Source organism: Pygocentrus nattereri, chromosome 5 (genome assembly GCF_015220715.1).
Source record: "Pygocentrus nattereri isolate fPygNat1 chromosome 5, fPygNat1.pri, whole genome shotgun sequence".
In the NCBI taxonomy this organism is placed as follows: domain Eukaryota; kingdom Metazoa; phylum Chordata; class Actinopteri; order Characiformes; family Serrasalmidae; genus Pygocentrus; species Pygocentrus nattereri.
The window spans coordinates 49,259,886-49,287,814 of record NC_051215.1 but is presented as its reverse complement, the minus strand read 5'-3'; the positions used below and the strand labels follow the sequence as shown (position 1 = coordinate 49,287,814).

General features: G+C 43.0%; 1 protein-coding gene across 4 annotated transcripts in view; it reads right to left on the bottom strand.

Moving 5' to 3' along the window:
- Positions 1-3,390: 3,390 nt before the first annotated feature.
- Positions 3,391-27,929, bottom strand: part of bnc2 (basonuclin 2) — a 283,842-nt gene continuing 259,303 nt past the window's right edge. For 3 of the 4 annotated variants that reach the window (XM_017721929.2, XM_037538467.1, XM_037538466.1), the window contains 2 exons: positions 19,443-21,760; positions 3,391-11,029 (listed from right to left, as the gene is read on the bottom strand). In XM_017721929.2, the coding sequence (XP_017577418.2) occupies positions 10,261-11,029; positions 19,443-21,760 (3,087 nt within the window). In that variant the 3' untranslated portion in view covers positions 3,391-10,260. Of the gene's footprint in view, positions 11,030-12,184; positions 12,259-19,442; positions 21,761-27,929 lie in introns of all 4 variants that reach the window. The other variant, XM_037538468.1, reaches the window with a different exon arrangement.

The window sequence follows — 27,929 nt, the reverse complement described above, 5'->3', positions numbered from 1 at the left end:
AATGGTAAATTGCAAAATGTTAGGTGACTCCTCCTCACGCTTTCAAGGACATGTACACGATGATTAATTATAGTCTGAATATCTAAACCTGGATTAACAAAGAAAACTATTAACCGCTGTTGAGTTTTTTGGCTTTTTCTCCCGTTTTTTCTTCTCCACGTTTATAGCAGATGTGCATGTTCTTTTTCGAGACATGATAGATAGATAGATAGATAGATAGATAGATAGATAGATAGATAGATAGATAGATAGATAGACAGACAGATAGATAGATAGACAGATAGACAGATAGATAGATAGATAGATAGATAGATAGATAGATAGACAGACAGATAGATAGATAGATAGATAGACAGATAGACAGATAGACAGATAGATAGATAGACAGATAGACAGATAGATAGATAGATAGATAGATGAAGGAAATTTAGCAAAGTTAACCAGTTTATTAATCATGCTATTATGTTTATCAATTAAGTTTATCATATTATTATGATTACATGGTTGGTTAGTGTAGTGGGTAACACCTCTGCCTTCTACACTGTAGACTGGGGTTCAACCCCCACCAGGGCAAGCACCCTACACTATACCAATAAGAGGCCTTGGGCAAGACTCCTAACACCACCTTGGCCAACCTGCATAAAATAATCAAATTGTAAGTCGCTCTGGATAAGAGCGTCAGCCAAATGCCATAAATGTAAATGATTAACCAGTTGTGTTTTTTCCCCCTCACTCCAGCATCATAGACAACATAAAGGTAGAATAATTGCCCAGAAGTTGTTAGGGACTACCGGTGGTGGCAAATTTATGTTTCGGCCTTAAACGGATTGACACGTCACATGGTGTTCTGGTCGCTCTGTCCTGCACTAGTACTCTATACTTGATCTTGTCGTACACAGAACATATAGAATGTGTAATAGGTTCAATGCACAGGTACTAATTTAATTTTACCTGTGCATTGACAATAAAGCTGTTCTATTCTATTCTATTCAGTTTTATATATACACTTTTTTTTACAGTAGACAGTGTCCCATAGCAGCTTTCATCCAGAAGTGCAGGTCTGGACCCCTAATGAGCGTCACTGAGGGAGACAGTGGCAAGAAACACACACACACACACACACACACAGGCACACACACACCGCTCTGGTGGAAAGGTCATGCTCGGGGTTGGTGTGTTTGTCAGGACGGATCGATGGCTGCCTCCTGGTGAACACGGTAAGTTATGTTGCAGGTCGTGGTCCCCAGTGAGTGGCTGTCATGTGCTGGCTGCGGGTCGAGTGGTGGGGAAATATCTTTAACTACCCCCGGATAATCAATACCCCTCGCTCTATTATTCTGCCACAGGGGCCCAGCCTATCGACAGCGGCTGGATGAGCAGTCGGCGTGTGACAAAGAGCAATCGCGGCCGGACCCAAGGTCAATACAGCCCTCTCTGCTCTCTTACACTGGGCATTATGTTCCTGTTTGTTACCAGCGCAAACATGACATCCTGATGCACCCATATCAATTTGTAATATGAGTCCCACAAGCTAGCAGCTTGTAGGAAGTGCGCTATGCCAGCACAGGCAAACACCACAGCCTGAATTATTCTGGCAGTTATTTGGGCATTGCTGTTCTTCTTTTATTTTATTTTGTTCTGTTGGCTACTTTTCCTGCCTTGTCTAATAACTCATCTGTCATTTGAATATCTTTTCATTATGCATATTCTATGGTTAGGGATACACTGCCTGATCTGAAACACACCTTTTAGATACGCAGTCATAGCGGAGAGGTACATTCATGATGTTGTGATACATAACAGTCCCCAAGAAAATGCTTTTTGGTATTTACTACTGTTTTACCCCTAGAAAAAAAAAAAAAAAAAAAAAAAAAAAAAAATATATATATATATATATATATATATATATATATATATATATATATAATATGTGTAGGTTCACTTGCACTACAGTAAAGAAATTTGAGTCTGTACTGTCATTTGACTTCGGATGATTTTGTTCACATCCCACCAAATGAATTTTTTGGGAAACCAAAAACCTTTAAAATTCAATGGATTTTTACTTGAAAATACTGATATACTGACGTTTTTTAGCTAGTTTGCTCTTAACTATGTTAAATGTACATGTAACTATATAAATATATATAACTAAATAAACTATTTTGAATATATCCTTAATATGCACAGTGAATCTTGATTTTGACCTGTACCATGGCAGACCTGTCAGTCTTCATTCATTGTTTTTGGAAGCTTTTTTGACTTCTGTCCAGAATTTTTGCTCAAAATAAATGTTTAAAAGAACAGTTTCGTCACTTACTGTTATAGATTAAAAAAAACATTTTCAGGTTTGATACTACTTTGATATTATGGGTATTTTATTAAAAATGTCTTGATTCTCCTGAACTCTGATTACACACTCTGATTTCATGCTCTAAAAACGGTGGGTGAGTCCATAAAATAAGCTCCACCCCTCCGCCTACTTTACTTCCAGTTGCCTAGTTTTGTTCATTGACAGTGGTTTCCATTACAGATCAATTAAATAATAAAATTAGATGAAAAGTAAACGAGATACTTGTAAGAGAGTGAGAGATCACAAACTTTTATATTTCCACATAATTTCAAACATCCATTTTTGCTATTTTTAATACTGTATTAAAATAATCATAGTTTTATTTATTTATTTATTAGCATCAATTATTAGTCATTTTATGTATTCATTATGTTATATATTCACAATGCAGTCATTTTTTTGGGCGACATGTATTTATTACATGCTGCCTACATGCTGGCTGCATTTATAATATATTAGAAAAATCTCTATATATTTTTGTCATGTTGTTGCAGATACACCATTAAAAATTATTAAAAAGTTTACACATTTTCCAAACCCTCCAAAATTTCCTTTATTGCATTTACCTGATGAAGAACTATCTATTAAGGTTCTTTAAAGAACCAAACAGGGTTCTTCTATGGCATCCCTTCAAAGCACCTTTATTTTGAAGAGTGAAGTAGAATGACTATGAACTCAATATGAACTGTCAGTCATATTGAACCTGTATTTGACCCTGATAGGCCATAGATGGATAGAGCTCATTCCAGTACATCCTTAAATGACTTCATTAATCTAATCATCCTCTAATTGGTCAAGATAGCCATTTCCCTGGTGATTTTTATCAGGCGCTAATTAAGAGTCCGGTGAATGTGCAGAAACGAATATGCGGCAGGATTCGAGTGACTGACAGGCTGTCAGGAATCGGCCCTGAATCTGGGCATGAAACTGCAGCTTGGCTACAGTAAACAACTTTCAGGAACTCATACAAGAAGGAGGAAACCCACTTTAAAATCAGTGTGCATCTTACAGGGGGAGAAAACACAAGCTCAGTGTGCCAGTGACTGATAAATCTTTAATATAAAAATTGTACAAGAATTCTGATACAAATTACAAGAGGTATTTGGACAAAATATGAATAAAATTCCATTTACATCCCAAAACCCTTATGCATTTTATGCAAAAACCATAGACAGTTATGATACAGAAGATACACGGAAAAGCAAAATCAATTAAAAAAAGGACCTTTTTATTTTTCCTTCCTCCAGTCTTGCCTAATGGAAAAATCCTGTTCAGGGCCCATACACTATTCATGAAGCTACCAATGTCACCATTGGAAAATCGAAGCGATGCAAGCTACCCCTGATGTAAATGCACTTTTGCGGTGCCACTCTCGAGCTGTAGCGAGGGCGCAGAGCAGCTAGGTGGGAACGAGGGCCGATAAGCACTAAACAAACAAGACAAGCACAGCAAACACCACCGCAGAACTCAACAGGGAAATAAAAAGGTATTCACAAAAGATTTCAAGCTTATTTATTCTTTGCGGTTGGACGAAAACCAAAAAAAAAAGTAAATATTTTGTACTGACTTACGGTCATTAGTTTCTTTTTTCCTCTTCACTTTACAGACCACATTCAAATACCTTTATATTTTACATAAGAATGATGTCTTGCTGTATTTTGACTGTATAATGGCATTTTTAAGTACAAGACAAATCACATTAGACTACATTATCAACGTTCTCTCCGCTCTGCAGAATCAACACTAACGCTTCCATCTGTCTGAAGATTTTAAAAGTGTCTCCAAAATGAATCCTCACAATAAAGCAAAGCTCACTGCATTCTTAAAAGCAAAGGTTCCTCAATGGTTCTTGGCTCGGATGTACAGTTCTAGGAAAATAGCACTAACTGGCATAGAACCTTTACATAATGCCGAAGTTCTTTGACTTTAAAAAGGTTCTTGCAACGCGCACATCTCATTTACATTGATGGTTCTTCATGGAGAGGTCCCTTAGATAGCCAGAAGTGGTTGTTGCTCCAGAGAACACCTTTATTTTGGTGCGAGCATCTCTAGTTTGTGTCAACTGTGAATTCGAAATGTTCTAAATTTCTGAATAATTAAGTGGTGTGAACAAAGTCGTTCAGAGTGGTTTGATGTGAAATTCTCTATTCTAGAGAACTGAATTCAGGATTATTCTGAATTATTCTGAGCAATGGTGATAGGAACCAGACGCCTGAAGAGTTTAAAGTGTCTGAATGCTACGTCACAGAAAGTTATTACACAAAATAGTTCTGAAGACACTGGATGATGTGGCCTGGACAGTCAATTAAATGGCTACGTTTGCATTAAAGACATTGGCACCTGTATCACTGTAAGTCAATTTCCTCTACAAGAAAGCATTTTACATTAAACCACACTGAAAGATTTTGTTTGCCTCTATATTAAGACACTGAGTTCACACCCATCCTAAAAGGTGAGATGATGCAGTTTTAGAAGGTTATATTGAACACAGAAAATGCCAGGAGTCCACACTAAAACAACAAGTGGAGAATCCTGGTTCTCATGTGATGTTTTCTGAAGAACTTGAACGTTTTGACTTTCAGTATTGCCTATACTTATACGCAAAGTCTCCCAGAGGGCACTCACTTTTGTATTTTATTACCATAAGCCACTTCAGCGCTGCGGTCACTCAATGCCTGATAATCGTCAAACAAGCATAGAAAGATCTCCTCTCGGTGCTCCAGAGTGTCCAAAATCCTCATATTCAGTTTTTTCAAACGTGTTTGTAAGTTTCATGCATGTTGATCACTCAAGTAAACAACCTATTGACATCTTAAAACTGTGCTCTGAAACTATCTAGTGCTTAGGCTGCATGTGCCACCTGGCCTGTAATGGTCAGTGGAGCCTCCGGCCCATTGTTCTTCTCTGTAGTGATGCTGTTGTATCAGAGCATCTTCAGCTAGTGGCCTGATGAAATATTAATGCCTCACTGAGGCTTTTTTTTTTTGCTGTAAAAGCCCTGCTCTGGGGACGGTGGGGGACAGTAATGGCCAGGCCACTCGCGTGGGCACGTGAAACCCTGGTGGTTTTGTCTCTCAGAGAGAGAGAAAATGGCTGGTCATTTCTCAAAAGCACAGGGCAGCAGGGGGTTGGGGGGGTGGAGGTGGGGGGGGGGGGGGTAGTGTGGGGGCGGCCGATTACTCTCCAGCAGCAGCAGGCAATCAGCAGGCCAGCCGAAAGGCCAGAGGAACCCTGGCGCCTTTAGCTTGCCTCTTCTCTCTCTTTGTCTCTCTCCCTGCTTCATTTACCGGCTCTCTGGTGAAAGGACTAAGCTGTACGAAGCTGCCAGCAGGTTCCTCTTAGGCCATTCGGCTTCCCTTTCAGTGTGTTAGCGTAGATTTCATTCATTTACAGCTAGAAGTTAACCCCATAAACTAATAAAATAAGAGGGTCAGTGTGCGGGTCCACATTTCTCATAAATACATCATTTACACATCCGTTTCATAGAAGTTATTGAACTGTAATAGTTTTAATGGTGATAACTGAACACTTAGCCTGGTGTTTAAGGGGTTAACTGGCAGCACAGACAAAGTATGGCAGCTAATCAAGCAGGCCAGGGCCAGGGCCAGGGCCAGGGCTGCCAATACCCCTCACCACCCCCCCAGCCGTCTCTCTCTCACTCTTCTCTTGCTTGCTTGCTCTGTTTCTCTAAATGCAGGGAAGTCTAAACATTGGAACGCTCGATAGGAACGCTTTAAGTTGAGGGTTTGTGTGTGTGCCGATGCAGTTCCTCTCACCAGATCGTGTTTCGGTGCTGTAATGACTGTGGAAAGCCCTGGCTGATTCACACACATACACTCTTTCAGGATTTTTTTTTCTCTGTGAGCCACTTAGTGCGTAACTAGCATATTTTAGTGTTATTATTTATTTAATTCTAATATAAACCTGAACACGGGACATTTAAAATGGAAGTTTTAATGTAAGTCATTTAAGTTTGAATATGAGCCTTTTTCAAGCTAGATTTTTGGAGCATTTCTGTTGCTCTATTCAATGTTAAAATTTTTACAGTATAAACAATATATAGTAGTGTACAAATGTTTTAGGCACCTACGCAGATTGTTTTAAAGCACTGGCTGCCGAGAGGAGAGTTTGGAAATGATCAAGGCGACACACAATGATGTATGAACAGACATAAGAACACGACTTGTATTAATGTGATTTGTATTTTTGCTAGTAATAGAATAATTTAAATACCTTTTATTTGTAATTCTCTCAGGTGCCTATGAAAAGCCAAATGATTATTTATTTATTTTTTATTTTATTCAGTCTCTGTAAATGGGGCTGAATATTTAAGGTGGTTTCAGGCCACTTGAATCAACCTGGCTTTAATGTTTTGAGGTTTTAACAAGGTGTCAATGAGAGAAGCCTGTCTATTTAACTCTCTCTCTCTCTCTCTCTCTCTCTCTCTCTCCCTCTCTCTCTCTCTGTCTCTCTCTCCCTCTCTCTCTCTCTCTCTCTCTCTCTCTCTCTCTCTCTCGCTTTCTCTCTGTGTGCCTCGTCCATCACCAGAGGTTAACAACTCCTCTTGCTGCTGTCATCCCGCTGGCCTGTTAGCGCTGTGAGTGCTGCACACTCTGAGTTGTAAAAGAGTAAGTGTGTGTGTGTGTGTGTGTGTGTGTGTTTGAGAGACAGCTGTCAGCAGTCTCCAGAGTGGCATACTTGGTCCTCTCTGAGAGAGTGGTGTGTTGAAGTGGGCGTCGGTGTGTGACTCCAGGGAGACGGCTGGCTTTCTATGCTCAATTTTCCACTCGCATGGGATAAACAGGCAATTACACCTCCTTTTATACACAGCTATGGCCGTCCCGTGAACTTTAAGCGTGTATTATTAGCCCAAAGTCCCTCTGGAGGCTCTGACGGGTGAAAAAAAGGAAAAGGAAAAGGGGAAAGTGAGAGAAAAGCAGGGGCTCGCAGGCCGAGAGGGAGAAAACAGGAGGGGAAGGAGGAAAAAAGGGAGGAAAAAAGGAAAAAAAGAGGGGGGTCGGATGTCTCCGTGACACACACTTGTCAGCAACACTCGTGTCTTTGAATGTAATGAAGTGACGAGTTATTAGACAGATCAGTGGCGGAATCAAGCAGATGCCTCCAGGTACTGTGTTGCGGCACATTTTTAATGATGCTCCATGTCTCCCTCTCTCTCTCTCTCTCTCTCTCTCTCTCTCTCTCTTTCTCTTCCTCCGTTTTCTGCTCGCTCACGGCGAAAGCCCCCACCTCTCACACTCCTCAAATCATAGTGAAGTCTTTTAAATCAAGAAGTAAAGGGGAAAAGAACATGTTCCCTCAGACTGGAGTATGCAGAACAGACAGCAGCCTTTCTGTCATATCGTATCATACGCTCTTACACAAAGGGGGTTCTTTGGTGAAGCCATTTGATTGTGTAGAACCATGACAGCTTAAGAACCTTTCTGGTGCTCAGTTGTGGGTCTTTTTTGTCTGTGCCGTTCTAAGTTATGAAAAAGATCAATTATTGTTCCTATTACTATTGCTGTCAACAACAGTGCAGTCAATTACAGTCAGGACCATAATAGCGATCAAAGAAGGAAACTGAAGCACACACAGTTCTTTGTAGACCTGGGAGCATCTGGAATATATCGCTGCTGTCGGAACAAAACCTTGTATCTCCATTTTTGTCATTTTTAAGTTTTGGACTTAATTGGAAAGTATCCGTGGTCCTTTACATTGCGTGGGAATTTCATGATGAATGGATGAACAGAAATGACCCAAAATGACTTGGAAAAATGTCTGGTTCCATTGATTTACATTAAAAATATTGTAGGTTTTTTCCTTCTCCTGTAAAGTTACCATTTTGGAGATGTGAGGTTTTGATCCAACAGCAGCAGTATCTAGTACTTAAAGTGGCCCTTACACAGCACCAATAAATTGTTCTGCTATTGATACAAGAGTTAGAACTTTTATATTTTGGTACTTTAAAGAACCCCTTTTGTATATGAGAGCGTAATATTGTGTGTTGGCATGTAGAAGCACTAATGTCAATCACATTCCACTCAGGTCAGTTCGTTTTCAGCACAGATGCGGCCCGAAGCGAGTTAATTAACTACTAATCAAGTTTCACTTAAAACTCAACATTTACCCAAAATGAACCTCCACTGCATCATCTCTACCACTTTTCCTTCCACAGATGGAACTGAAGAGCTGCACACTGTGAAAAATAAAGGTTCAGTTCTACGGAAAAAAAGAAAAAAATCTTAGTCTAATCTTTACCTTATATAAAGTTCTTTAAACTTTAAATACATCTCACTTTCCACTGGAAGGAAAGTGGCTCTTCTATGGCATTTCTCCAAAGAACCCTTCGAACAGCGTACCGAGGAACGAAGCTAAAACCGAAGACTTTCACTTCATTTGGGTGTTTGAGCTGGTCCAGGATTAGGAAACCACTTCTTTTGTCACAGTTCAAAGTCTTTTTCCTTTAAAAAAAACAAGGCCTGCAGTTAGAAAATACTCTGAGATGGCGACTGCTTTCATTCTAGAATAAAATTTTAAAGAGACAAAACTAATTACGGGACACTCACTCACTAACTCTTGTATGATAACAGCGCATGCAGTAGAAAGATTGCCTACTTAACCTGGGAACTAATTGTGGGGATAGTACTTTACAGACGTTAACCCATATGTGTTTACTTCTGTAGCGGGCAGAAACCGTCCCATTAATACTTATTCTCTGCAGTGAAATGGCAGTTATATTTAGTCACAAATCCTGCAGAGGAAAATACTTGTAGAAACACTGTCTAGATACACTTAATAGGCTGGATTACTACATTTGTCCTGGTCAAACATGGGCCTTTGTAGCTGTTTTCTTTTTTTAACTGAATGTTTGTGCAAAACTGGCACGTTTATGCAAAGATACAGTAATTTTTCCCCCTGGCACCACAGCCATGAATAACTCAAACACTGCCGTGTTGGAGACCCATCATTGCAAAGTGTTTTCCTTGTAATAATATTACACATCCCGCTCATATAGTCGCAAAGTGCAAAACCGAATTCCGTACTAAAGCTATAAAACATAAGAAAACGAGTAAAAGAAAAGTATTTAGGAGCCTGAAAGCATGCAAGCTCCCTCCGCATGTCTCACAAGTAGATAAAACAAGTCACAATTTTTTTCCTTTTTGTTCTCGGTTAAAAAGTGTTTTTGTTTTTGTTTTTTTTCTTTTTTTCTTGTTTTTTTAAGCTAATATAAATGATTCAAGCTAGTAAGATGCTACCTCTTCTCACCTACACTTACTTTGAGCTGGAAGTACTGTACTGTAACATAAAATCAAACCCCCCCAAACAAAAAAAAATGGAAAAAAAGGAAGAAAAAGAAACGAAAGTAAGAGAAAAAAAAGTTGCAAACGACCATCAATACAATTGTTTTACACCAAAAAGCCTCTCAGGACATTATTTACAAATTTAAGCCATTCATGCTTAGGTACGGGATTTCTTTTTAAAAGCTATCATTTCACAAATACAACAAGGAGACTCGTTTTTCTCATTTTTTTCTCATTATTATCATCGTTTCCGCAGGCAACAGTCACACACAAAGAGTCTGAGGAGCTTCTTTGGAGTTGGACGAAAATTAAGAATGGGGTGATGGGAGGGAGGGTAGGTAGAAGTTGGAGCTGTCTTGGAATTGCTCCGATCAAAGTTCTTCCAAAGAAGGAAAAATGTCAAAAGGGCACAATGCTGATTCATAGTCTGCTTAGAGTTGGAAAGAGAACCTTTTTGAGAATTTTTGAAATAACACTGAAGTTTTTTTTTTTTTTTGGACAGGCATTACGGGAGCACCCGGTCCACTTTTTTTTTTTAGCAGGAATGATGAGATAATGGTTTTATTGAGTGTGTTAAGCAGGTGTACGGACGGGGAAGGATAAAGTGGGCTATTCGACCATGTTGGAAAAGGGTGTGTTGTTTTTGTGCAGGTTCGGATTCTGGCTGTGCCTGTTCCTGCTGCGAACGGAGGAAAACATCATGTTGCAGCCGGGCACTTTGCACTTGTGCATCTCCCGCAGGTGGACAGTCTTGTAGTGGACCCTTAGGGTGCCTTTGTTGCTGTACATTTTGTGGCAGATCGTGCACAGGATGCCCCCGCCCACGCCGTTATTACCGCCGCCGTTACCACCTGACCTTAGGGACGGAGAGGAGGCGGGGTCAGAGGGTGCAAGCTCCACCCCCCTTGTCTCTCTGGCCCCTCCTTCCTCGTCCCTGACCCCCAAGTGACCTTGGCTGGCCTCGTCTCCTTCCTCGCTGCCCTCTAGATCGTCCAACAGGATTCCCTCATCGCTACCTTCGTCCGACTCATGCGAGGAATGCACGCTGCCGCTGGACTGCACGCTCGATGTCGTGCTCAGGTCCAGAACCACTGCATAGTCATCATTGCCACGGTAATTATCACCATGGGGATACTCCGTGCTGACGGGAGACCCTGCCTCTTCGTTTCGGGCCATGTTTCGGTGAGCCCCCACTACCCCCTCCAGCCCCAAATGGTGGTGGTGGTGGTGGTGGTGGTGGTGGTGCCTACCCGCATATATTTTGGCCAGAAACTCGGTACGGAGGTCCTTGGGCAGCAGCGTGAGCTGGGGGTCCAGGACGATGTCGTCCAGTTCTTTGGTCAGCAGTTTGCGGTGCAGGTTGATGTTGGAGCTGTGCCTGCATTTGGGAAACACAGAAAGCAAAACGGTTCCAAGAACAATTTTGATTCCAAAATGCCAAAATGAAAGCTGATTGTGATTTAATGCCCTCGACTCTTTGATGCGTACAAATCAACAGCAGTGAAATGAGCTGTACCTGCCATGGTGAGATGCTTTCCTGCCCTTCCAAGTTTGTTTTTGGCAATGATTAATTGGTTGCTATGCTAACAGTGATGCTAATGCAGGGGCTAATAGCTTTATAATTCACTAACTGAACCCTAATCATACGTTGCCTTCAGAATATCTGGACACCAGAGATTTACGTACTTCCGTTTAGAAGGTTAATAGGAGACACACGGAGACTAAAAAGAAAGGGGACCTCCTCCACTTATGGTTACAGAGGAGAGCGAGTGGCGCTAGCTCAGATAGCGCCCCGCTAACGTGTTTACCCCTGTCAGCGCGTCTGCCGGCACGCTCAAATCCAATTGACTCTTGACTCGATTAAATACTCCAGCACATTGAATGGGAGTTTATCAATTGATTTGAGCTGTGGTAATGTGATAATCGAGGGGAACTGGATAGCGTATTAGCACTGACTCGGACAGCATTAGCGCATTGACTCACGCCTGGAGGTGGCCTAATCGAGGCCCATAAACGTATCGTTCATGTAGCCCTCGCTTTAATAAAGATGGGCTTTTCTCTCACCCGAGTGCCATATCACATAACACATGGGGAGACAGAGTGAGACTGAGCCAAATCTTCAGCACAGGACGTGTGGTCATGCAGCACTTTGTCTGTCCCGGGCCTCGAAACGGCATGGATCAAAATCAGTAAATATGAATTATCAATGTGTTTCACAGCAAACAGAAACAGCTTGAGCACTTACATTACATTTAAGAACGAAACGAGGGGGACAAATAAAACAACAACCAACAAAAATCAAACAAAAACACTCTCAGTGCATTGCCTTTGTGAGTGCCAAACAGCAGTTGCCAGGACATATTTAGAAAATTTGAACGTAAAAAGTGATTAAGAGGAAATAACAGAAAGGAAAATTACATGGTTTCAAGGGTCCAAAATCATGGGGGTCCATGCAAAGGGGCAGTTAAGGTAACTGAAATGGTAGCCTAGGCGTGACTGATAAATGGATTGCACAGTGTGTAGTAGAGCTTACCAGCAGTGCCATGGTTGATGCAGTCAAAAAGGGTCCCTTTTCTTTAATTATTTACTTCCCTATCCGACATTCTCCTGCAAGAAGTAAAAATACATTCAATATAATAGAGGGACCCTTTCTGTTCATATAGAGTTCATACGGCAGCCGGCCACCAGAGCATCATCAGCATTGAGGAGCATGGCGTATCCATTAGCTGTGGTTGTCAGCTACTGTGTTTGCTTGCCTTTGGGTGTGTGTTTGCATTTGGGGGTGTGTGCGCTCGGGCGTGTTCACATGGAAGGCCTGTATCTGTGTGAACATTACATCACTGATGTTGAAATGGCTATCGCAACAGTACGAACTGTCTTCTAAAAGTTAACGTTCCTAAAATAATAAAAAAGTTATACTGTTTTATCATTGTGAAGTGATGCCAGGCCCTGCTTCTGTTTTAAGGTCTTTTCACTTAAACATATATAGGCACTTATTTATTTATTTGTGCGCAATGCTGTCGATGACGCTCTAGTGGGCGGAACCCTCATTAGCATACCCCACCCCTTGAAACCACACCCTCACACTGCTCATAAGCTCTCCTGCAGTGGCTAACTAGCATCTGATGACTAAACACACACACACACACACACACACACACACACACACACACACACACACACACACAAATTCACTCTCTTTTCACAGTCAAAAGGGTTACAGTGGATTAGAACAAAATGTGGTAACACTTTATTTTGGTAGTCTGCCACTGAATGTGCCTAAATATCTAACAGTCACTCTTACAGACACTCCATCCCTACACTTCATCCTAAGCAATCAAACTTTGTAAATTCTAATCCTGTTCCTAAACCTGGTCCTAATCCTAAAGCTATTAAGGATAGACTGATTTTGACCAGGTGATTTGCTCATAGTTTGGGCATTAGAAGATGTAGAACATCTACAGAAGACTAGCCATGCAAAGTGTTTCTTTATCTCTCACTACAGTGTACACTCTTAACAAAATAAAAGTCCCTAAACGGCTCTTGGCTCGGATGTGTGGTTCAAGGAAGAATTTTAACTTCTAATTTGTACAGAAACTTTAGATTATGTGGGGCTTTAAACTCCAGAAGCTTCATATCTTCACAAATCTTATTTACCAAAGTGGTTCTTCAACGAAGCATCCACTGAAAGGTTCTTGAGGGAACCAAAAGTGCTTCTTCTATGGTATTGCTCCAAAGACCCCCCTGTTGGGCACCTTCACTTATACCGTGACAACTACATATACATAATGCATGACATCCCTAGTTCCATAGTATCCGTAGAAGTTTTAAAAAAAGCCAGATTTAGGGAAAAAAACCCAAAAAACGAAATATATGCTACTCTATGCCACTGCGAGTAAGAATAAAACATTTCTAATATAATTCATGCATGAAAGGATCAAGGTATAAAGTCTCAAGCCAAAGCTGAAATCATGCAGAAAGAACTTTTTCTTTTTCAGTGAGTATCCAGTCACTTCATTTTCAGCACATGCTGTCCATGGACACTGAAAGGGCAGTTTTTAGCGCAGCGCTGTCTCTAACCCACCATGCCAGAGCAGTTATCCTTTCATCTATCAGCGTTAGCCTTTCTGCCTCATTTCCCTCTCCCCTACGACTCTGTTCCAGGCCACGATCGTCTCCACCCCTCCATCCCTCACTCTCTCCCCCACCAACCTCATCTGCACTCCCCCCTCAGCCTCTAATGTGGCAGCCAAACCAAATTGACAGGCTCATCTCTGCCCAAAAGCTGGAGGCGGCGTCTCCTGAGAGGCCATTTTGAGTCTGCAGAGGAGGCGGAGGAGGAGGAGTGTGGCTCCTAATGCGTCTTGTCCCGGGAACGTTAATCATCTTTAGCCGGCGACGGCCCTGCCGCTAAATGACTCGTAATGCCAAGTCGAAAAAGGGGGAAGGAAGGAGAGTCGCGTTAACCCGATGATGAGGAGGTGCTTTGTTTTCTTCTCATGGTTTTTTTTTTTCCCAACCTCTGTAATGTTCAGATTGCTCTGGAACATTAGAGAACGTACTGTAGTGGGCCGATGAAGGTGGACATCATTAATCACCTTTTGTGTTTTACTGCCACCTCAACCAGCCTCCTTGGAGCTGCTGAGAAGATTCCAAATACTAAACTCCAAACTTACTGACCATCAAAAGTTTGGCCAATTTAAAACACGTTTCCAACGCAAACAATCATGTGTTCTTTGTCAGTTTTGCAGTTTCTCCTGACCATTTTAAAGCCTGATCAGATTCCTTCGGGATCAATAAAGTATCTATCTATCTATCTATCTATCTATCTATCTATCTATCTATCTATCTATCTATCTATCTATCTATCTATCTATCTATCTATCTATCTATCTATCTATCTATCTATCTATCTATCTATTAGTATTTGTGACAGTGCTGCATTGGAAATAAACTCAGAGTCCTGTCTGTTTTGCCTATTTGTTGTGATCTCAAACCTTTCAGGTCTTTAAACCACCTTTAGTAGCCCAAGACAGCAGAGAGGTAATAAAGAACACGTGGCTTCAAAAACGGTCAAATCATCATTATTTATCATCACTGTTTTTTTTCCCTCACTAAATTTGCCCCTTAATTGAAAAGTAATAATGCTAAAATTTAAATTTCGAACCAAGACAAGGTGTATACCCCCACTTTTGATGGTCAGTAAGCTCGCAATGAGCTTGTACTGCAGCTGGCTGCACCCCTGTGGGTGAGAAAGGGAGGAGGCACCTCAGATATAATTAACCTTCACTCTCCCTTGTCCGCGCCCGCTACTCGCATGGGGCTTCCGCGCCGAACATTAGCGAACTACAGGGATCTGGAGCCAGGTACACACTCAGGGTCATGGCGACAGAACAAAAACAGGCTCGCGCTGAAACGTAGGGAGAGGCGGGAGTAAATAAATAATTAAAAATAAATAAATAAACAAAAGATAAGAGCCCATCTTTGTTTTAGGAAACATGATTAACGAGGATAATAACAGGCATGATTACTGGTTCGCTTGTGTTTCCAGCAGTTAATCACGCTGCTTCTCCGCTGCGGATCCTCACCCTCAACAATAAATATGCAATCATTTACCTCCGTGCGGCAGGAGGCCGAGGAGCATGTGGCACGAACCCATGCTGAACGCAGAAACAGCAGCGCAGGATGTTCGGCGGGATTGTGTTACTGTCTCTCTACTGTTACGCATTGCTACAGCGCCGGGTGTTCCACACACTCACAGACTTTTCATCAAAGCCTGAATCACCGGCAGCAGCGCCAGTCGAGTAGTATTCAGTAGTGCTGCTTTCTAAGCCTGGCATTCATGTAATGCAGTGGGACGTGTGAAATTTTGCGGAATCTAAAACATAATGACTCACTCAATGCATAAATTATATCATTTTTTCAAAAATATTTTTGTGACACCAATTTACAGCGTCTGCATTGTTTCAGATTAACACCCCACTCATCTGAGAGCAGGATGTGCTTGAGAAACTTTAGACTTCCTGCTCAGAGCTCATTTGCAAATCAGCATGTGGAGGGAGCCAGTTAGTGCTGCATATAAGGGTTATTAATGCACAGATATACATTATTCGGGTGTCACACGAGCATCATTACCGTAGTCAAGTGTACTAACAGTTCTGCCTACCCAACCAATACAAATAAAATTGGAAATAATCAATAAAAGAGTACCATGGCTTGGCTCAAGTTAGTAAATGACTCTTTACTAATTCTGAGCTGACACCTCTGACTTGCACTGTAAGTGCTTAACTGACATTGTACTGTGACAGGTCAGTAGCCTATAGCACATTCAGTGAAGGGCGCGCCAGGCTGAGTTGTTTAGGGCTGCGATACGTACGTCAGAGTTAGACACACAAACCCCTGGATTCCTCTGGCCGTCCTCCGATACCTTTCTGCTGTTTTAATACCCCTCAGTTCTCAGGAACAGCAGCTTTATAATACCTCCCAGATGCCATGAGGAATTTAACCGCCAAAAAATATGGAAACAATAGAGTGTGCTTTTAGGGCAACACGGTCACATCCAGGGAAAAAAAAAAGACAGCAAAAAAAAAGTGGGGCTCTGTGTGTTCACAGCAGCGCTCGTCCTTTCCTGCTCTGTTCTCCTGACCATATGTGAAAGCGCTTATGTTCTCCCGAGGAATTTATACACTCCTGTTCTGAGCGTTGGAGTCAAACTGTCACACGCACCTCCACTCGGAGCCAAACGCTGTGACAGGCCTTTCACTGCGGGTGAAAATGAGAGAGCTCTGGCATGACCTGAATATCTGTTTTGAGAATACAGCAAATACAGGGCAATACAGTGTGGTGTATCATCAAGTGCTGCATGTGCAATCTCAGTGCGTAAAGTCAGGGGTTATCGTGCTTTTGCGGTTGCAGGCATCAATCACCAAATAACTTAACGATTGCTTCTTTTTCTTTTCAGAAGAGTGCCCCTGTACGTGCTGATTACAGTAGCTACCATGCAGAGACTACCTTTTCCCCCAGTGCCTCTGGCAGGAATCTCCCCCTCTATTTGTGCTAATGGATTTCTGTGCTGCTAAGTGTTTCCAGAAGGGACATTAGGAAGCTGCAGCAACAGCACATGCAAGTACAAACAGCAAAGCCCTCACAAAGAAGGTCTCGAAACACGCGGCCAGTCAAGGAATGAAGCAGGTTTGTGCTAAGGTTAAGTTTGCATGAAGCAGCCAACACTTTGGGTATATTTAGTTTCAACGCTCAGCTTCATCAAACTGGCCTCCTTGGTATGAAGAGCAGGTTTTAAATAAGTATCCTTTTCTAAACTAGTGTTAAAAGCATATATGTAAACTCTTTTGGCCCAAAGGTGGATTAAACACCTGGAAGGTCTGATTGCTGATGGGTGCTGACTTCACAACAATGTTGTGACTTCACAATGTATGGCCTTTGGCTTTAATCCCAAGGTTTATTATTGTTCCTTCAACTTTAAAGCTTTTGCAAAGAAAAAAATGGCAAATTTTGTATTGAAACACATCTTCAATATTGCTAGTTATTGCAACTGAAGAAAACCATGCCCATTCGTTTTAAAATTTAGATGTCTTCAGAATATTATAGGCAGCGTATGATGGTGTACTTTAAAGATGAGCAGTAAAAAGGACGGAAGTATTGGTTGATCTTACTAGTGTGGTCATGTGAAAGTCTCCGGACGTGCAGTCGGGCCATGCTGTGGTTTGTATTCAAGAGAATATAGCTCTCTTACAAATCCTAATTTTAAATCTACTTGCGTTTGATGGTGTCCCCGCAGGAAAATTAATGAATGTTGATGCGAATGCGCAAAGGTGTCATCTATTCCCTGTTGTCTTTGCGTTTGTAAATGTACATTTGTATGCCTACTGATCTTTGTGTGTGTACCTCTTTGTTAATGCATGACTGCGTGCACTGGTGTGTGCGCATGTGTGTGTTTTCTGTGTGTTTGGGTGCATCTGTCAGGGTGTGTGCCCTGTTTGCGTGCCTCTTCATTTGCGAATGAGACAGCAGGGCTGCTCATGCCTCGGGGCACCGGGTCCCCGCGGCCTTGTCAAAAGCAGCACGTTCAGAGCACCTTCAATAACACTGCCTGTCACACACACACGCACACATACACACCTCTGCAGTCGGCACAGCTGCATCAGGATAGAAGGAACACTTGCACCTCTGCGCATGAAAAACATACGAACATCCCTCCACCTGCCTTCCCCGGCGCTCCGCAGTCATTGGTGCTGTTTACAGTGTACTAATGAACGAACATGGCTGGGAACAGATGCCACCGCACTCAGGAACTTAATAAAAGCTTGTTTTGGAGAGATGGAGAGAGGGAGAGAGGGAGGGAGGGATGCTTGCATAGAAGGCAGAACAACTGAGCACCTCAGAGAGGCTTTTGTTTGCAAATTACAGTGAAGCGGGGGAGGACACACACTTACGCACAAGCTCTCGATCTTTATTATCTAAATAAAACTGTCACTTGTCACCAGAGAAGACTAGAAGAGGCAGGTTCTTATCTCCTCTCCATAGGAGTGAATGAGATGAATGAGGGTATTTTTTTCTTCCTCTAGAGTGCCTAACTGTGCCATGTGTCATTATGGGTGATGCTGTCTAACATGCTCTGTTCTTTTACCAGAGATAAAGAGAGATGCGTTTCGCTGTGAAAGGGATGCTGAGTCGAATTTCTTTCTAAAACACTTTCGCGGCACAATAACTGTGCCACGAAGGAAGAAAACACAAACTGCTTCTGTCCACGGAGGTCCAGGGTATATTTAGTGATTTGTAAATGAACGTACACTCTAGGGCTCTACTGCAAGAGATTCATTCTGTGTAGTGATCTGGTTGAGGACAGTTAAGGCCTTTACACACAGAATGTGACCAAATTAACTGCCAAAAAAATCACAAAAATGCATAGTGAGCGAAAAAAAAGAACGCCATCTGAAAATCTGCATTTGTTATGCCAGCTGTAAATGCGTTTGAATTAATGCATTAATGCTCAAATAAATCATGTTCAGTGTATAAAGGCCTTTATTCTGACACCTTTTAGTTTCTGATGCTGTTAGGGTCTGTACTTTCAGTGGCAAAGCTGTTCGCCTGTGATTTCAACATGTGTGACGGAAGGCCGTCCACTTGCCCGTCAGCACAGGTGTATTCTGAGGTCTGCGTGCAGAGAATGTGTTAGCAACCGCACAGAACGGCCCACACTTCCTGATGTGTTAATGAATGCAGTGGGGTTGACAAGCTGCAGCCTCTGCTAATAAATGCACGCCTACCTGAGTGTGACAGGTGAGCGGCTTCAGGTAACCAGCCTATCAGCGCATTAAATAAGTGTCTGTATCCCTCAGCCTGCATTGACATCATGCTGCCTCTGAATGTTAACATGACAGGCAACACATACCATAGCAGTTACCACGTCATTAGCAGGGTAATAATTACTCTCCCCCACATGTGCAGTCACAGGTAAAGATAAAATTGGGACCTCATAGAGAGCAATTAATTTTTATCTAATAAGAAAATAGGTCATGGGTCTAACTTACCTGAAAGCTAAGTGTGCCTACCTACAGATTTAATTACTATTGTAATTACAAGACAATAAACGGCTCATAATTAGCAAGAGAAATAAGATGTGCATCTAACCTACGTATTTTAGTCTAAATCTCACAAATGCTCCAATAAAACAACATTTTTTTTGTTTTGTTTTGTTTTGTGTGTGTGTGTGTGTGTGTGTGTGTGTGTGTGTGTGTGTGTGTGTGTGTGCGTGTGAGTGAAAGTCTCACCTGTCTCGGCTTCGTCGGGAAGGGAAAGCAGCGTTACAGCCAGCCACAGTACAGACATGCATCTCTTTCAGGTGCACATTTTTATAGTGCAGTTTAACACTGTAGGAGCTCTTGAAGCTCTTCTTGCAGACGTAGCAGATTTTGGGGTCAGGACTGGAGCATAAGTCACCCTCAGGGGACTGGGAGTGGAACTTGGGGGGACTTGAGCCATAGCCCATTGAGGAGATGAAGCTTTCATGCAAGGCAGCCATGCTAGCAGTGGCTGCAGCCGCGGCAGCCATCCCACCGTTGTACAGGCCGTACTGACCCATGCAGAACATGTCATACGTGGGGTCACTGAGTTCTTCTTTGATTTTGATTACTGGCTGATGCGGAGAGGGTGAGGAACGGCTCTTATCCTCCAGCTCTTTCCGCAGGTGACCATCTTCCTCTCCTTCTTCCTTTTCTTTGTCCAGACCTCCTGAGGCATTGCGTTGCTCTTCAGCATCCATCATCTCATCACGGTAAAACATCTTGGATTCAGATGTCTCGGATTCATTCTCAAAGTCACGCTCGTGGTCCTGATCTTCAGAGGTGAAGCTATCCATGCATCGCAATTCACTTGTACCTCCATCGCTAGTACCCCCGCGGCAGTCATCTTGATCTGGCCGCAGCATACCTCTCAGTGCCAGGCTTGGACTCATCTCATCCTGTGAAGGTGACTGGTGTCCACTACCTCCACTCAAGTGACCACTGCTGCTGTTGTTGTTGTTGTTACAATTACCGTTGATGTTATTGTGAAGATGGGATGCAGGATGACGGTGGTGGCAGCTGTCATCATCATCATCATCTTTGTCATCATAATCGTCTGCCACGTCAATCACTTCTTTCTCAATCTTGACAGGCATGCTGGACTTACGGGGTTTCTTTTTAGGCGTGGGGTCTGTGGTGACTGGATCTGGGGCACTAGGGTTGGTGGAAAGGTGATGAGATAAAACCCCTGTTCCTGTTTCAGACAAATGAGAGTTGTTGGAGCTAGCAGCTAAGATCTGTTGCTGCTGTTCCATGAGGGAAGTGCTGTTGGTGGTAGTGGGTAAAATTGGACTGGTGGGCAGGGACACTGGAGGACTAACCATGTCAGCAGGAGAAAGTAATGTACGGTAAAAAGGTGGCACCGGCTGTACAGGCTGCACAGATTTTAAGGATGGGAAGACCAGAGGACTCTGCAAGGGGCTCTGCATCATGGAGTCAAGAGGAGGAGTGGCAAAGCCTAGCGGTGGTCGTCCAGGACTAGTTAAGCTGAAGCCAGTTTTGGCGCTAGAGATGACGGGCGTGGCCGTGCCGGAGCTTGAGCGGATGAGGTCTTTATCTCTGTTGTTCCTAAGCATGGGCATGTGGAGGCGAGGATTGGGATTAGCACTGTGGCGATTGCGGCTCCGCAGTGAGCTGAAGACCATGTTACACCCCTCAATGGTGCAGCGGTGCTTGATCTTCAAATGCACAGCATTGTAGTGGATCTTCAGTGTGCCCTTGTCATAGAAGGTTTTTCCGCAGGCATTGCAACAGACGCGACCTTTGCGGGAGGGCGTGCCCATGCGACGCATTCGGTGCATCTTGGAGGAGAATGAAGAGTGGGACATGTTCTTTGATTGCTCACTCTTTACAAAGTGGTGATGGGACTGGTGGTCATTCAGAGCATTGGGCTGCTGCTGTTGCTGGGCCTGTGTCTGCTGCTGCTGCTGCTGCTGTGTCTGCTGTTGTTGGGCTTGCTGTGCAACTGGGGTTGGGGTGATTGGCGAAGCACCATTGGGCTCTGTTTTGGGCTCAATAGAATTGGGCAAGGATCCCATGGTGCCTCGACTCGGACTTTGACTGCTGCGAAAGGGTGAGAGAGATACTTCTGACTCACTGCTCTCCACTGGCTCACTCTGGTTGGGATGGTTTGGCTCACGAAGTCTGAGTGCTGCCTGGTCGAGAGCAAGCCCATTAGGTGGAAGGCCCAACATAGGTGCTGAAACTGGATTGATGTACTGGAAGGGCAGCAGGAAAGCCAAGCTGTTGGGGATGTTCTCAAAGTGGTGGATGCTGGAAGGGCTGTTGTTCTCCAAGTGTGTGAGAAGACCAGGACTGCGGGTACGGTTGTTGCTTTCGATAAAAGTCCTGATGCCGGAGTCGGTCTTTGATGAGGGAACTGTGACTGCCTGGCCTTCTTTCTCTTGGATCGCCATCAGCTCTACAATGGATTTGGTCTCACCGAAGCGCAGGAACTGCTGCAGGGTAATGATCTCCTCTTCACGGGACATGATGGTCCAGCGGTCCAGCACCTTGCCTGCAGCATCCTAGAGGCCATATCAAAGAGAGAAAAGAAGACAAACACAAAAACTTATTGATTCTGCATAATAACATCAGTCTGAGGAGGAGGAAAGTGAGGGGAGAGGGTAAGGAGAAGGGCAAGATTTGCCAGGGAGAGGAAGTTTCCCTGGAGCGACTTATGAAGACTGATAATGGTGGTTTCCACTGAATCGCTCCAGCCACGTCATCCTCTCCACCACCTCTTCTCCTCCTCCTTTAGTCTTAATCAGCCATGCAGATGCAGCCATTAACTGCACAGTGAGGCGACCCAGGCACAGCTCCATAAACCTTCTTCCAAACAAAGGGAAGCTGCTGGGGCTCGGTTATTAGTGGGTCACAAGCAAGACAGTGATATATAGCTTGTGAGACCATTTAACAAAAACATCTCGGATAGATGTGAACTCTCACTGAGCCTCCCTATGCACACACAGGCACACACACAGCCCACCACTGTTTATGTCTGGTGACAGTCAGGAAAAAAAAAAAAGCTGCTAAAAGACTCGAAAGATTAATTGGGGCAGACCTACTAATTTCATCTTCTTCGATTGCCATTGTTTATTCACTAAATGCATTCTGGCTTGAAACATTTTCACTTATTTCCTTATTTTCAATTTTAATTTAATGTTTGATGGGGTGATTTGATCCTTGCAGAAATTAAATCTTTGTTTTGAAAGGAGTGATGTTGGACGTAAAAATAAGAAAGCTCATGTTTATTTAAGCATGTCTTTGAAGAAGCCTTGGAGGTGACAGCAATCTTGCATTACATTCATTAGGGAGGCTGTGAATCAGTATTTACCGAGCTTTATGTTAATGGAGTTTAGAGGACGCACGTCTTGCGTCAGATTAAATATTAATGAAGGCATACTTTATCAACAGGATGGTGTCAACTAAAAATGCATGCACTAGCATATATACTGTTTGCCTTCGGGGGCACATGAAATGATGTAAATCTTGACATATCCCTAACTGGCCTTGCCTTTTTCTTTTGCGGCACTAGAAACGTGGGAAAGAAGTTTCCATCTTGTGAGAGCGGTATTGCTCCAGGAGGAGAAATAAGCACCACTTCCAGGGAGCTCTTTCCTTGGCCGGCATTTTAGGAGATGGTGTTATTAACCGCTGAAAAATAAAACGGTTTGAGTTTTGCACACTTGGCCACTGTCAGATGTTGAGACATGGCAAGGGACTCTGGGAATGGAATCTTGGCAGTGTCTAACTTCTAGCTTTGTGGTTAGGCCTGTAACTGCGATGCGCAAAATATTTGACCCAATGTTTTGCCCCTCTGGACCCCCGCCCCTTCTCCGGTGCCCTTACTGGTTTCCTTCACGGCATCACCTTTAAATCTTTCTCGGCTCTTGCAGGGTCTTGCCAAGGCTAACTGGACTTTATCGAGTGAGGATGATGCAAATGCTAAATGGTACATTTTCATTCTCTGCAGGAACTGGCACTTGAGCGTTTATGGGGGTTTTTAAAGCACAAAGAGCAACAGACATAAGTGTTTTAAGTTACTAGCCAGGTCGCATGCACTGGATGCCTGTAAATGTTATTGGGCAGTCATTTGCGCCGGCTATGATGCAGTAAGTGTGCCACTGTGATCCCACTGTGCTGCTACGAGTGGGCGTGCAAGAGGCAGACAACTCTAAGAGGAGAGAGAAAGGGAACGAGCGAGTGTTTGCTCTTCGCATAAATGCTCCAGTTTACCCCGCACAGGGCCTCTGAGACTCCCCACGTCCCCGAGAAGGGCGACATCAAGGGAGCGACGCTCGCTCTGATGACAATTAGATACGACGCAAAACCCGTCTCGGTCTGGCCCTGCCTGCTAGGATCTATGAATGATAAATGGCAACTCTGGAGTTTAAGAGCTGTAAAAACCAACAGCAAAAAGCACGAAAGGGCCTTTAAGGCGCAAGCAGAGAATAAATGTTTAAAGAGAGAGGGAGAGTCAGAGAATAGGGGAGAGAGAGGGAGAGAGAGGAAAAGAGAGAGAAAGATATAGTGAAAAAAGAAAGAGAAGAGGGAATACAGAGCAGTTTCACAACAGCATGCCCTCAGAAATTGAAGACAGATTAATTCTTCAGAGACGGCACATCAATAGTCACAGGAGTATTTGTTGTTAAATATACATTAAAAAACATTTTACACTTTCATTCCGTGTGTGAGTATGAGTTTAGCCTGGAGGTAAGACTTTAAATTTCAGCCTCCACACTATTATGTTATACTGCTGAGCGGTTTGGGGTCGTAAATTTCCATTTGATTTAATTGAAGGGAAAAAAAATGAAAGAAAATTAGAAAGTGAATTTTTAAGTAGAAATAAGAAATATATTTGAAAAGCTAAAAAAAAGAAGCACTGTGGAATGTTTCAGCAATTCCTAAAGAAAGAAATATTCTTTATCTCTCAGTGCCTCTTCAGCTATATATATATATATATATATATATATATATATATATATATATATATATATATATATATATAATTTTTCCCCTTTACTCCTTTACTTAAGAGGCACACATACATAGCACTGTTTGGACCGTCAACAGCTTGTACATATAAAACCATGGCCCAAAAAAGGGCAGACTGCAATGAATAATGACACTTTCCCCATTGACGCTAAAATGCATGAAAGCGAATTCTCTGTTTTCACATATATTTGTGTTACTGTGTAAATAGCCTTTGAGGGGCCATAATAGGGCCAGACTTGAAGAAGTGTGTGTGTGTGTGTGTGTGTGTGTGCGCACTCCACAGCTGGAGAGCAGCTCTAAGCAGGCTGATCCTAATCAGAGATCACAGGCTCGTTCATCACTCTGGTCTTTGCCCGAGCACTCGGGGATGCCGTTATCAGCACCCAGCCTGCTATTAGGCTCTGAGTGAAGAGATTAAACACTCCGAGAAATACACAGCGTCCAAGTTCAAAGCTACGGGAGGCCGCAGGCCACAAGGTGCATGACGAAAAGCAGTGTGCGTGTTCGGCAAATCGCATTCTGGCATTTTGTGAAAAATATTTATTAGAATAGATTTTTATGTGGGAAAAGAAAGAAAATCAGAAAAAAAATGGTTAAAAGAATTTGTATCGATTTTCTCTTAATTGTCTCCTCTTCTCAGGCTTATATGGACTGCTGCGGTCAAGAGGAAATCTCAAAAATCTTTGCTTATTTTTATTTATTTATATTTTTTATTCACAACCTTCCAGCTACCTTTTATATTGTGTGAATATTTCAACAATAGAAATGATCCAATATGATGTGGAATAAAATGTCGTAACTTTAGCAAGATATCATCGACATATCATCATAATATCATTTCTTTTCTGATGCCAATTTTACGAATATTTTTTCTTTAAAGTTTTCTAAGCTGTAAAAAAAAGAGCTATTTTTAATTCATTCAGATTCAGATTTTTTTCCCTCCGATATCCCCGCACAGCATTTTAGCTGATGACAGGCCGATAACCTGGTATGGCAATGGGACCACCTCTAATGAGTTTGACAAACAGTGCCACAACACTTTCAGAGGAGAATGGTAGGCAAGACATTTAGAGTATAATCAGACTGGCCCACTGCATGTCAATTGGAGATGGAGGAATCACAGAGTATTTTCCTTTCAGTCAAACTGCAGCCAGTTGTGTTCTTGGAAACCTCTAGAAACCCCTGTCCACGGACGGCCAAAGGAATGTCGTTATTTTAATACCGAGCTATTTACATTAAATTCAGAGTCGGTGACCTTAGCCGCAATTCAGCCCCGCTTTTCAAACAAACCTGACATGGCCAAGTATCACTTATAAGCTTATCTCATATTTTCCCCCCTCCTCTTGTTGTTCAATCAGAGTAGAGCGGACAAGACGACGTTTTGGGCCGTAATGTTTACCAAATGGAGTTGGTTAGAGATGCTGGGGCCAGCCAGCTGTCACGATACAGGTCACAGGCTGCTCCATGTTGGAGGGGCTGTACAAACACACACCCCATCTGCGCTTCCAGAACAAGCCTGGGCCCGGGTCCGGCTCCAAACATGCAGGGAAACTCAAGCTTTGCGTGAGCCGCACACCACAACATGGCGCGCAATTCGGAGGGGGACAAGCTTGACTGGAGTTCAGCTCCGCAGAGAAACATCATGTGCTTTTGGTTAGGTTTAGGAACCTTTCATTATCGCAATCGACCCGCTTCTATACCTTTTGGGTATTCGCTTTCCGATGCAGGAAACTGGAGCTGAACCAAAGTTTAACCCACTGAGCTTCACGGACATCCAGATCTTCAGGTTCATTTTTCAGTAATTACGATGCAGAATTGAATGATTAATTCCTATTTATATTCTGTATTGACAGTCTGCCTTTTTAACGTCTGTTTCAGGGCCAGAAAACGGATGATCTTCCTTCTCCTCAAATTCCAATTTAATAAAAATATCTTACAAAATGTGGTATTACTTGAACGTTTATAACAGAATTTCCCCTCTGTGAGTGAGAAATATTTTAAAATTGCAGGGAGTCATGAGAAAGAGACATCTTGACCCTCTGGCAGGTCAGTGAATGCTAAGGGGTTAAACAAGGAAGGAGATCTGCTGCATTACATACATATGTGCAATGATAGAAATACGCACACACAAATCAGTCCCCCTGTCTTTGGTCTTCGGCCCACTCCCCTACATTAGCCAAGAGAGCAACAAACCTGCCATTAGAAGCACTTTTACAGCTAGGCACTCATCTCCCAATTAGCTTAATGTGGCCTCTTTCTATGCATTCTGCAGATATTCAAACCCCCCCTCCCTTCCTTAGAAACCTCATTACTGCCCCCCTATGCGCCCCCCAGTGCTAAGACAGATTAGCTTGTCATTACGTATCCCAGAGTCCTGTACAAAAGTGCTGTTTGTGAGGTTAATGACAATTAGCTAATAATTACGCCACTAAGTCGTAGCGTCCACTCTATCTATCTGCTGGTTGCAGTGGTGTGTGAGATGCCACTGTGTCACCCCAAAATGGAGCCCATGACGGGTGTATTTATCTCTCGGCCGACGCTGTCGCTCCGGGCAGCCCCCGTAATGGCACCGTGGGCTTTAAGCCCTGTGAATTACTAGCAGGCGGAAAAGCGGAGAGTGATGGCCCCTTCTGCACTGCAGCCATCGCTGTCAGCAAAACAAAGCCGACAATTATGCAATTAGCCTGACATCGTATTAACATCCCTCGGTCTGGAGCTGAAGCCTGATGATTAGACCCTTATGATTAAGTCATTAAGGGATAAAAATACACCATAGTGGGCCTATTGTTTGAATGGGTGACCACAGAGCGGTAAATGTTCAATGGTACACAGGGATTGGATCAGACAAGGCCCAAAAGTACAGATTTCCCAAAGGTTTATTCATGAATCAGAGCTAACTGTGGTAATATGTCAAGTCTTGAGCATGCATGAAAGAAGTGTCTAAAAAGCTCTGTACTGCTTTATTCTAATGGTCACATTGGCCTTGACTTGGGTTTGCATATTTTTCCAAAAAAGCTATTTACTGCTTCTATTGTAAGAATCAGCTCTATCACTGCACATTGTCTTGAGTGATTCAGTTCACCCTAGGCAGCCCAAGCCTGGGTCTAGAACCAGCCATGAACAGATACAAATAAACTCTACTGGGCCTATTGCACAAATCTGCGAATCGATGAGTGGCACACAGGGTTTGGTTAAGAAGGAGCTTAAACCATAGCTTTCCCATCAGCATGTTCATACATCAGAGCTAGGTACAGTGAGATTTCACATCATTGGTGTTCAGATGTGTCTAAAATGCTCTCCACTGTTTCTATGACAGGAGTCAGCTCTATCACTACAAGTCATCTGGAGTGAATCCGGTTTACACTGGCCACGCCACGGTCCTGGGAAGCACTCTGATCAGAAAGCTCCTGGGTCCCTGTGGACCTAAGAGGGATCCCTTATTGATCCTGCTGCTCTTTATCCATCCCAGGCCCCAAGAAAGACCCCTCTATCCTTCTATCACTGTACTCACCACATCAAGGAGGGTTAAGCAGAAGTCCCCCTGTGATCTGAGCAGGACTTGAACCCTCTGCTTCCTCACTGTTCTCCTCTCTTTTTTTTATTTTCGACCACTGAATAATTTAGCAGGGACGCACTGAGGCTTTCCGTAGGGGGTGAAGCCAGCCAAAGCCCAGCGCCTCGAGCCATGACTTCTGAGAG